Source organism: Taudactylus pleione, unplaced genomic scaffold (genome assembly GCF_031769625.1).
Source record: "Taudactylus pleione unplaced genomic scaffold, aTauple2 ptg000490l, whole genome shotgun sequence".
In the NCBI taxonomy this organism is placed as follows: Eukaryota; Metazoa; Chordata; class Amphibia; order Anura; family Myobatrachidae; genus Taudactylus; species Taudactylus pleione.
This window is the reverse complement of record NW_028284892.1, coordinates 1248145-1260350: the sequence shown is the minus strand read 5'-3', so window position 1 is coordinate 1260350 and position 12206 is coordinate 1248145. Positions and strand designations below refer to the sequence as shown.

Here is a 12206-nt window from a genome sequence, read left to right as displayed (position 1 = left end):
CAAGAGGCCGCTCCAAAAAAAAAAAAAAAAAAGCCCGGCCCTGATTCAGAGCGAGCGGCTCTGAATCAGGCACATAGACAGCGATTACACACTGTAGTGAGAGCGGTTTTGTAAGCTGCACCATTATGGGTGAGACATCAGCCTGTCAGTCTGTGGGTATATTGCTTTCAATGGGGTCGATTCAGTTCAGCATGATGCTGAAAAGCCCCAGGAAGGAGTTCCTGGAGCTATTCAATTCACCGCGCTGATAGCCCGACTAAAAAATTTCCCAGTAAAGTGGCGGCCGTGATCCGTTTTTTATTTCAGCTTAGCGCGGCACTAACAGCCTCGCGGTCGGCACTTTAGTCGGAGAGTGCCAGTTAGTGCGACCAAGCACCCAGCTTTAGTCACGCTAACCGGCATTCTCTGACTTAAGTGGCTTTAGTCTGACTTAAATAGCTCCAGATTGCGCTGAATTGAATCGCCCCCTATGTATATTGCTAGGCTGCACTCTCCTTGATATATTAAGGTGCAATTTAATTAAGACAGCGAGTGTCTAAAGATGGCTGCTAATTTCATCACTTTATTATTGTGACCTTTCTATCGGGTAGAAGGTCAGAGGTTGAACATACTACCAGACATTACGAGTTGCTTGTTCCCTTGCAGGTAAATGGAACGCTGGTGGCTAACAGCTCTCACATCGAGGTGGTCAAGCTCATCAAGTGTGAGTAATGGCTTAAGATACGTAGAACAAACATCTTCATCCCTGGTATTATGGGCTTTATGCAAATAGTACTGGGTTCATCCTTCACCTGTAGAGCACAGAGTTGAGAAATGCAGCAAATCAATTTCATCCTGCAATCATCGAGTGGCCACCGGCAGATGCCTACGTGTCCTTGTCGCAGCCACGTTAACGTGTTCTTATCTTTTTGTTTTTGAACCAGCTGGAACGTACGTTGCGCTCACTCTGCTGGGTTCTCCTCCACCATCCATGGCTATGTCTGGGCTTCATCATGACCTCAGCTCCTCAGTGTCTCCACGGAACACACTGTCCTCTCCTGTGCCGCCGCCCCCTCCGCTGCCGCCTCCCCAGCGAATCACCGGACCTAAACCACTACAGGTAGGGAGCCGAGGGTATAGGGTGGATGCTGGGGTGTGGTATGGAGAGTCGACAGTCAAAATGTCGACATGAACTTTAAGACGTCAAACAATGTGTTTTACATGGCTAAAATGTTGACGGTTAAAATGTCCACATGTTCAAAATGTGGACATTTAAAATGTCGACTCCAGAATGTCGGCATACGGGCTCTTTTGCCTAACCCCAAAATGAAGAAAAAAAACAGTTTGTCAACATTCTGTCGTTGACTTGTTAAATGGCAACGTTTTAGAATGTCGACAATCTGAATGTCAACAAATGGACAAGATCCCAGGTAGCGTGTTCTTCTAATGTGCAGTATTTACCACGCTTTTGTTTTGCTCTTCTAGGATCCCGAGGTTCAAAAACACGCAACTCAGATCCTGCGCAACATGCTGAAACAAGAGGAGTCCGAGCTTCAGGTAGGAACGGAGGCCCTGATCCGCCTCGCTCCTCCCCAGGCCTCTATTGCCTCTCTGATTGCTGTAGGGTGGACGGACTGGCACATCATTTTGTTGTGCCTTTGATTAGAATTGTGGCTTATCCATAAGAAGTCGCTGAGTACGTAGGACATAAAAACACTGCTGCTTAATAATGGTACAGCTATTATTAATATTAACCAACTTCTGTATCAACATACGAGTACGTATGTTAAAATGAGAGTGGCACCTGAATGGTGCGATAATAAGTAAAAGGGCGCCTTTCTTTTCTGAAATACCATTGGGAAATAAATGAGTCTTTATTAAAGTTCCTTTTTTCATGGTTCGTGCAGTCAGTACAGAAATGTTATTCCCTATGTTGCAGACTCTGTGTGAAGTTTATAACCGGACCCCAAACGCCAGCCTTCAGGAGCAGATAGAGGGGGCCAGGCGGAGGGTCTATCAGCTGCAGTTGAAGATTAGACAGGAAACATCTGGGCCTGCGGTAAGTACACGCAGCTACCAGAGAAGCTCCGGACAGGTCTGCCCCACAGGTGTCCACAGGGTCATTTGTCTAAATCTGGAAAAGTTATTCTGTGGGTCACTTTGTATCCTGTGCCCCTGTGTTCCACTCCCAACAATGACACAATGTTTCTGGTCTGTTTTGCAGGATATATTGCGATCTTACAGTGACTGTAGCTCCATAGTCTATAAAGTAGTAGAAGGTAAGTTATGTATGAAAGTGGTAACCCGCGGGAAAAGTGTACAACATTAGCTTGTAAAACATTAGCTTGTAGCTTGCAGCATGACGAACAGGCTCGTAATCCAAGACTCCCCTAGCCTGGAATCAAATTTTTACAGGTACCAAGTTCCTCTAAAAACTTTTTTGTATACATTAAGTACAGTGTGGGCCCATTCTCGTTTTGTAAGCTGGAGCAGGACCGACTTCCCTAGATAATTAGTAAAGTAATAATCTGAAAACTAGATCTAGGCATATATTAATGTATGACAAATATTGCAATATAGGGGCTACAGTACATGTCTGTGTGGGTTAGTAAATAAGGTCATGTGACCAGTTGTCCCCGTTTTCGTGACAAATTGTAAAAGCCTCCAATACGGAATAATGTTACTGCCTGTTATTACACTGTATCCCATATTACCACGCACATTCTGCTCTGTCTAGGCCGGCTGTCTATGGATTCACAAGATGGCGACAGCGGCTTGGACTCTGGCACGGAAAGAATCCCGTCTCTTAGTGAGGTGAGGAGACCTAGGAGACTGAGGGGTCATTTTACTAAAGTGACAGATTTAGAAGTGGAGATGTTGCCCATAGCAACCAATCAGATTCTACGTAACATTTAATTAGCAGCTTCTAGAAGATAATATCTAGAATCTGATTGGTTGCTATGGGCAACATCTCCACTTCTAAAAACTCTCACTTTAGTAAATTTACCCCTGAGAGTTAGATTTTGTTCAGTTTTTCTTTGCTGTCAAAAATAAATATAAATCGCCTGTTTCGGAGCCGGATCCATCTCGCGATATTACCACAGACTGCGCATGCTTCAATAACAGCAGTACGACGCACAAAGCATCTGCAGGGGCAAGGAGCTCTGCGCGAGTTGGACATGGCTGTTCCCGGACGGCAACTCACGGTTACCATGAGGAGGGCCGCGGTACACTTGCACCTCGTGGGAGTGTCATGGCCGTGTAGCTCAACTTCACAGAGGTGGGACATCTTTTATCAGACGCATCTATTGCGCCCAGCATGGGAATGGGTCCAAGTACCGATAGGAGCGATGACGAGTGGGCGGTCCGACCAAACGCACGAAGCCACACGTATACCCTCAGAGACAGGCGGTTACTCGCAGTAGCATAACGCAGTAATCCTGGTTGACGTGGACTGATACACTTACCGCCTACTCAGAATAAGGCCCAAAATGTCATTTTATAATAAATATCTGCCTGTATTGTAATATTCCTGTCTAAAGGATAATTTGTGTCAGTAAATCTGTGATAATACCCAGCAGTGATGAGCATGTCTTAAATTTCCTACCACCCGTCATTATGATGGCAGTTACAGAGAAGGTCATTGGGTGAGTGTTTTGGGATACTTGGCTGGTTCTGGGCTGTGCAACTACAAAGCCCAGGTGTAATGGAAAAAGGAATATATAGCCTAAGATGGCTGCTGGGGTATTTTTACACACAGACGCCATTTTTCTGTTGCAGTGTGAAAATGAAAGCAGGGATCTGATTGGTTGCTGTGGGGTAGCCAAAGAGCACCTAGATGTCATGGCCTCCTATTATAAAGAATGTTTCCTCTTTCCCCAGTATTCCATGAACCGGAACTCCGTTCTGTCTGACCTGGGATTAGATAGCTCTCATACCTCTCCAGTCATCTCTACAAGAATCTTCCAGCATCGGCGGCAGGGCTCAGATACCGTATTAATTCCAGGAACAGAGCAGGTACAGAGCACTTTGGGAAGGGGGGTGGGAAATGAATGGTTTTAATGCTTATTTTCTGTTTAATCTGAATTTTTTACGATTTAATATTTTCTTCAAAGTTTCTACCTCATGTTCCTATTGACTAAGGAGCAGGGCAGGTTTGACAGAGGAGGGGGCCCGTGCAGACTCAATGCAGGCCCCCTCCTCTCTCGTGCGGTGCCACGGTGGGTGGTGCACCGTTAGATTTTGGCTTAGTGCCAGCAAAAACACGACACTCTGTATTACTTAGATTTATCCTGGATGTATTTATGTATTTTGACAAATTATAATTTGCCGCTGAAATTGGTGAAATGAGGCACTGCTGTCAGGTCAGCAGGAATAAACAGTACTTTATCTCTTTAGGTAGACAACTCAAGACCTCCGATCATAGGCCCCGAAGAGGATTATGACCATGGATATGATATAACTGAGGTGATGAGCCTGTTTGTGTTCAGTTATATTGTGTATTACTCCGGCCTGTGGTGCGGCACCTGTGAGAATTTTACATTCATCCATGTATCGCATTGTTAACAACCAGACTGTCTCTGTATGTTTTAAGTAGGGATGTGCAGGCTCGGATAGGTTCGAATTTTCCCGCCAATTTCGGATTTTTCCTGGCAAAAATCGGGTCTCAGAAAGAGGCAAAACGTCATCTTTCATGGCAAACATCATCATTCCTGGACAAAAGTCCATGGAAGATGATGTTTGTCCATGAAAGATGACATTTTGCCTCTTTCTGAGAACCCATTTTTGGCGGGAAAAATCTGAACTTGGCGGGAAAATTCGAACCTCTCCGAGCCTGCACATCCCTACTTTTAAGTAATTTGTTTATGTAGCTTTCCACACTTTTGGGAGCATACATTAACTCTTTCAAAGTAATGGCACTCAGTAGAGAGTCATACCTATAGCACAAGGGGCACAGGAAATTCCAGCGCCACCCTATGACTACACATGAAATGGCGGCTGTGATTAGTGGTAAAGGGGAGGAGCTAATCACTGGGACCCCACTGCATGACATCTGACATAAAAGTAGTGCTTTCAAATGAAGAGCCGGCCCTGATCAGGCACATAACTTTGTGGGGACATGTATGAAACAGGCAGTGACGTTATTAATGCGAAGCATTTTGGACCACCCATTCTCGGTTCTCTCTGTGCACTATTTTTGCGTGCTGCCATTTTGGTGTATTTTCCTGAAATGCGCGCTGCCTGTCACTTACACGTAGCGCAGGCGGCCATTTTGTGGGCAATCAAATGACCTTGGACTGAGTGCATCGCTGTGGCACTAATTTACATCAGGCTGCGGCCTATGAGTTAAATGAGAGGCAAGTGGCATTACAGAGCCACTACAGCTGCGGTCTCAGCAATCTGCCCACACAGTGGTCTCTGTAGGCAGAGGGTGAACTGGAGTTTCGCTGTCCCTTTTTATTTATTTATACTTATTTAATATCCAACCTCTCCGTATTTCATGTGGTACCTGACGATAATCCTATGTTGGTAAATGCAGTCAGAGGTTGAACACTTATCGGCCTGTCAGGGGGAGAGATATCAAGCCTTGGAGAGAAAAAGCAGCTACTAGCTGCCATTCATCTAGCAGAGTCTATGAAATGACCGTTAGAAGCTGATTAGTTGCTATGGGCAACTTCTCAGTTTTAGCTGTCTCCAAGATTTGATACATCTCCCCCTAAATTTATAGCCCTCCCAAACGAACAGGCCCCAGACACAAATGACACTGATTAGGATGGCCCAATTGGAACACGATCGTTTTAGCCTGTTCTCGAGCCAGTTGCTAAACTTGTGATACATCTGACCAACCAAAGAGAGAAATTTGATGAGGACAATCTTTGGATCCAGCCCTGTCCATGGCAAATGTCCTATCTTTGCTCTGTAAGGACAGATGTGCCAATACAGATTATGATGTGGTTTTTGTTATTGCAGTTGTCTGTATTAACAGTGATTAGGTCCAATATTATATTTCACCTCCTGTTCATTCACCCCTCTGCAGTGTGATGGTTTGTTCCAAGACTTGGAGAAGCTGAAGGCTCGGCCAGCTCATATGGGGGTTTTCCTGCGATACATATTTTCCCAAGCTGATCCGAATCCGCTGGTAAGACGATGCCAAGCATCTTAGCGCGAGAACGGTTAGCGTTGTATGCTGTCCAAGGAGTGGAGAGATTTCATGCAGTACAGGCTTGCCTGACCATCTTTCAGAGAAAGCAACGCGTGCTTGTACACACGCATCATTGCTGTAATCCACACCTGTTATATACATATTAGTAAAAGGGGATATGTATCAAACCTTCTATAGAGGATACATTGAGAAGATTCCCATAGCAACCAATCACCCGCTAGCTATCATTTATCTGGCATATTCTATAAAATAATAGGTATAATCTGATTGGTTGCTATGGGCAACTTCCCTATTTAGAAGGTTTGATACATCTCCCTCTATGTATACGGACCCATTAGCCACCGTATTAGAATGACACTTCCATGTTTTTCTGCTTTTCCTCTATTCGAGGGGAGCACTAACCAAATACCAAGACTGGCGCTCGTCAGTCCATTCATACAGAACCAGTGAGGTGGCACTGTGCACTCCTCTGTACATACGTGCTCGTCAGTCCATTCATACAGAACCAGGGAGGTGGCACTGTGCACTCGTCTGTACATACATGCTCTTCAGTCCATTCATACAGAACCAGGGAGGTGGCACTGTGCACTCGTCTGTACATACATGCTCTTCAGTCCATTCATACAGAACCGGGGAGGTGGCACTGTGCACTCGTCCGTACATACATGCTCTTCAGTCCATTCATACAGAACCAGGGAGGTGGCACTGTGCACTCGTCTGTACATACATAATAAGAACAGTAAAATACGGAGAATTACCCCCAGCATACTGAGCGGATGTCTACACCTATATAATCCACCAATGTACTGACATCAAGCATATAAATCAGGGCAACATGCAGTTTCTACATATGCAGGATATGGAAAATTACATCCATTATACGCTGCTGTAATCTGAAGGCTTTGCCAAGCAAATTGAATTAACATAATGGTTTTCTGCAGCTGGAAAATGAGGTTTCTCAGAAATGCATAATTAATACCCTATTGTTTTGCGTTTTAATAACAGTTAGTAATTATTAATGGAAGCTTTGAATCAACTGAATGTTCCGTTGTAATGTCTGCTTTTCCCCTGCTCCATGTGAGTTGTTTAATACCCACTTGTATAATACAATATATATTTGCAGCATGGCGGCGCTTTAAGCGAGCATGAAGCAGCGCTACAGCTTTAGGTGGTATTGCATGATCAGATCAGGTGTAGCGGCTGTTGATGTACCCTTCCTGTATTGCAGCTCTTCTACCTGTGTGCCGAGGTGTGCCAGCAGCTGAGTGCTCGAGACTCCTGCTCATTGGGGAAGGAAGTCTGGAGCATCTTCTTGGATAAAACTGCTGTGAGTTATCATGGAGGTCTCTCTCTTCTTCCTCAGCCCCACGTTTCTTCTCATAGTGGCTGAATTACAGACGACCCCTTTCATCCCAAATCTCTTACTTTAAGGATATTTAAACCTATTATCGGAGAGGAATATATAGAAAATTCTGAAAAAATTAGTATATAGGACAGACATGAGATCTGTCCACTGGTCTGTGTGTCACATTCCTGTGATGCCAGCGTGGGAGGGCACCGCATTACTCCACTGCATCAGTTTAAAAGTCAGTCTGAGTTGCTGTTTCTTAGGTAATAATAACACTCTGCTTAGTTTGGTGTATACAACTAAACTGGCTTGGTCAACAGTGACTGATTTGCTGAGCTTTGCTATTTGAGCTTTTTGTCTTGCAACGACTACCATTAGCCATTAGAAAAGATTACTTCCAGTGGCTTTGCTTGGTTTTGCTGGCTTGCAGTACCTCCTACGAGCCTGTGGCGGTGCTGTATACTGTAATTATGTATAGGTGTGCTCTTTCAAACTTTTTTTTTTTTCTGTCTAAAGTATTTCTTTAAAAGACCATCGACCGTGATTTCCAAGTTCGTTCATTGAAAAGTGCTTTAAATGAGATTTTTTAAATATACCTAGAGAGGTCTGACTGCTATCTAAAACTATTTATCTTCGATAAGGGGGCTTTTTTTTGCCATGCAGTTCAGACTTCCTGTTCTGTAAGGAAATGATAGGATATTGACTGGAGACTTTCACAGAACAAAATTACATGAACACTTAGCAATAGTTTACTCTTCTTGTACACACCATTACAGGACAGCTATGGAAAGTGATGCACACGTAGCAAAAAATGTTCCGTAAGCTGTAACGGCCAATCACGTTGCCTTTCATTTTCCGAAGTTCATCCAGAAAAATTGCAGCTAGAATGTGATTGGCTGCTGTGAGTTACGGCCCTTTTTTTTTTTGGACATATGCAGATACCGATGTACTAATGTCCATAAATGTACCTGACAGAGGAGGGGGCAGACATTATACATAATTGAATCTGAGGGTTTCCTTTTATATACTGGATTAATTTCCGTGGGGCCTGCACAGATCACACGTTCCGTTTGAACTTCGTTAATACTTTTGATTTTGTTCTGTCCCTTATCGGACATTGGGGTAAGGATACACTCTGTGATATGGTGGGGGACAATTGCTCCACACCAGCTGTGATATTGCAATGAAGCCAGAATGACTTTCTAGAACTTACCCTTGACCAGATGCCTGTGATAAACACTCTTTCTACTTCAGGGTCCATAGGGGGTCCACAGGGTTGACCTTGGGGTATAGGTTGGGAACCAAATCCGGGCACCACGCAGTTAAAGCTTTTAGCTCCCAGGATGCACTGGGTCCACTCTCCCTATAACCCCACCCCCAAGCCAGAGGCACCTCAGTTTAAGTTGGTGCCCGGCCGGAGTCGGGTCACCGTTAGCGCAGGGGGAGCTGATTAGCAGCCCCTAAGCTTATTTTATTTTTTTAGGGACAAAGTTTTTTCCATGGACTTTGGACTCTTCAGAGCGGCAGCGTCGGACTGTCCATAGGACGTCTAAGCTGCCGCTCCGTCACCCCGCTGGCGCTGAGACGCCAGTACAGATCTGGGGATCTCAGCGGGACCCCAGAGTCTGTACTAGCCGGACTCTGTGGGCGCCCAGGACTGCTGCCGGATCCACGGGGAGCAGGTAAGGTCGCGGATCACCGCTTGCGGTGATCCGCGCATTTCAAATGCAGTCCTGTGCCTCCGGTCTCAGGGGACAGACCGGAGGCGCCGGCAGTGGCGGCGGGCCCCCCATACCCCGTGTGTCCACTAGACCACCAGGGACTTAACGATCGGTGCAGGGAGCCGGCGTCCCGGGGGTTAATAGCCGGCCAGGGGAGGCAGCCTTCCCTGTTACAGCGGCTCCTCCCCTCAGCTCAGCGCGCCTTTCAGTATCCATAGTCTGGCGTCGCTGAGCTGCTTCCTCCGCGGGCCACGCTTCCTCTGAGGTCTCCAGCGGCCATTTTATCTCTGTGGTGCAGCAGAAATCCCTCAGGATGGCAGTGAGTCCAGTCCCCCTGCGTACCTCACCATCAGGTCAGTGTACACAGCACTGTAGCCTTCCCAGACACTGAATCTGGGCAGTTGAATGCAGTGTAATAGTGCAGTATATTATATGACATGTTTATGTATATATGTATATATCTGCATTGTATGTGACTTATGCTAGTGCTGACTGTACTTTATTCTCTCACCTGTCAGTGTATATCTATCCCTTTTCTTTATCTGCCCTAATACAGCTGTACTTAGGGTGGTTCTGAGACCTCACATTTATATACTTGTTAATATTTGTGTGGTTTGTCACATACTGTTGCGTGCTGCACGTTGCCATATTTTAGATGGAACTGTGTGTTGCATACGCTGAAAATGGGTCCCTGCAGCTAATTTTTGGCATCAGTCAGGACCAGTATAGCGCTGCTTAATATTTCCGCCAAGATTGGTCAGATATGTCTGACCAGGAGATAGAGCGTTATACTGCACCCATTTTTACTATCCTGCAAGTCATGTGCTGCAGGTGTTAGTGCGGAGGATTTGACTCATAAAGGGTTCTGTATGTGGCGTCATCTGGTGCCGGCCTCTTTCACGACCCCCTTGGGCGGTTTGTTTTCTCGGGATCCTCTCAATTGCGGATCGCCGGGCGGGCCCCATTGTTGTACCTCACTTGGGGTTACTTCACCATACTGCCCTTTTCATCTCAGGGTATCTCGCAGCTTCTTGCTCTCTTCCCCTGTGACACAGACTACCGCTCCCTGCAGGGGTTTTTCGCAGTATATGAATTCCCCCTGGTGCCACAATAGTCTGTCATTCCCCTTGCAGGGATTACCACAACAGCCACCCTGGGTGGATGTCGTTTTCTACGAAACGCTAATTGGCGTGGTTGACGCCCTGTGGTTACTTCCCAGTTGGCTCTGCCGTGAACTGGGTACTGTTCGGGGCTCTTTCCCTCTTACACGGGGGGAAGCCTATTTCAGGTATTATTATCCCTGCTTTAGGGCTGGTAGCAGGTCCATTCTGGTTAGAGTGAATGTTGACCTGCACCTGTATCATACACCCTCAGTATTGCGTGCCTTCGGGTTCCCTGTTGCTGACTAGCGGGTGGATCGCATAGCGGGACTCTGGCTGTTGCCAGATAGGAGGTGTTACAACAGTGTTTGGCCTCCTGTCCCAAATTCCCTGAGGGTCATCACGAGCCCCTCCTGGGGGGGATGGGCGTGTTACTCGTCTGATTACAGACGTTACTACGCCTCCCATTCCTGCGTGGTCGGATTCTTCGGATCCGTAGGTGGTAACTCTGCCTGAAATCAGTATACTTGCTTTCAGGAGTTGTTATCCATCCTACCATGGCTATAGCATGGTTGGTTAATACTATTGCATATTGGGTTGATGCATTTGTAACGTTTTTTCCCCTCCAACACGTCGGGGGTTCAAATGTATTTGGTCGCTCACGTAATATATGCTGTTGTCATAGGTGGAAATGCCTATATTGGATACTAGTCTCCTAACTTTCAGAGTTCCGGCTGCGACTGTATCCTCCGTAATACCCTATGGCTGCGCTCTGGGAATGCAGAGGTGCAGATACCATCTTTAGGGTTGATATTGTTTGGTCCTGACCTTGACAAGATTGTAGTAACATTGGCAGTATTACTAACGACAAGTTTACCGCTTTCAGCTATGCCCACTACAAGGCCTCAGACTAAGTCTGTTAAGTCTTTTTTGTCCTCTGGGTCAGCCTAAAGGTCTGTTTCTTCGTAGACTGTCGGCATCTACAAGGGCCGACATATCCAGTACCGAGCAGGCCTGGACTGCCAGCCGATCCTGCTTCTGAACCTACGGATATCTCTTCAGCCTGACGGGACAGGCCTACAACTGGGAGATACCGATTTTCTCAGTTCGCCCGGTATTAGTGTCAAGTTGCCGCGGCTACGTGGGTAGGAGGGTACGCCCTCTTTACAAGGGCCTTACAGATCCAGAAAGCTATGCAGTTGTTGCGGTAAGCGGAGCTAATTAGGCCATCCCCACTATCTCAGTGAGGGACTGGTTGTTCTGCTTTCTTTCTGGTGCGGTAGCTGAATGGTCCTCTTTGGCCTATTCTCTGTCTCAATTCCCTGAACCAGTTCCTAAAGCTACCTGGGCTCAGGAGGAAATCCCTATGCTCCATCATACGATGTTTGGAACCTGGGGACTTTATGGTATCACTGGATATACAGGACGCGTGCCTACGGGTACTTACAGAGACCTTTCCTCAGCATGGGCTGAGGTTTGCTGTATCACAGCAACACTTACAATTTTTCGGGCTCTGCCTGTTGGGACTGTCCTCAGCCCCACAGGGGTTTACCAGCGTTTTGGATTTTCTGACAGTTCTTCTGTTCAGTATATCCCAATGCTCCTGTACCTGGACGGCCTCCTGCTCTTAGCGGGATCACCGGGGTACTTTACGGCCAGGTCAGGATGACTGTGGCTTCTTCAGGGTGCAGACGTTTAATCAACGGGGAAAAAGTCCTCCCTGCATCCCTCTCTGGGTATTCTTCATCTAGGATCCCTGCTGGATTCTCAGAATCTGAGAATTCTTCTGGCGTAAGACGGAATCTCCTCTCTTCCATTAGGAGTACATGGTTGTCTGCGCAGTCGACAGATGTCTTTACACTCTGGGATGCATGGTGGAATGGGCTCAGTTCCAT

General features: G+C 46.4%; 1 protein-coding gene across 7 annotated transcripts in view; it reads left to right on the top strand.

Moving 5' to 3' along the window:
- ARHGEF11 (Rho guanine nucleotide exchange factor 11) overlaps nucleotides 1–12206 on the top strand; it is a 130505-nt gene that overhangs the window by 66878 nt on the left and 51421 nt on the right. For all 7 annotated transcript variants that reach the window (XM_088449645.1, XM_088449640.1, XM_088449644.1 and 4 more), the window contains 10 exons: nucleotides 646–703; nucleotides 924–1099; nucleotides 1465–1536; nucleotides 1919–2038; nucleotides 2204–2258; nucleotides 2717–2793; nucleotides 3862–3996; nucleotides 4378–4446; nucleotides 6017–6118; nucleotides 7371–7469. In XM_088449645.1, the coding sequence (XP_088305771.1) occupies nucleotides 646–703; nucleotides 924–1099; nucleotides 1465–1536; nucleotides 1919–2038; nucleotides 2204–2258; nucleotides 2717–2793; nucleotides 3862–3996; nucleotides 4378–4446; nucleotides 6017–6118; nucleotides 7371–7469 (963 nt within the window). The remainder of the gene's footprint in view (nucleotides 1–645; nucleotides 704–923; nucleotides 1100–1464; nucleotides 1537–1918; nucleotides 2039–2203; nucleotides 2259–2716; nucleotides 2794–3861; nucleotides 3997–4377; nucleotides 4447–6016; nucleotides 6119–7370; nucleotides 7470–12206) is intronic.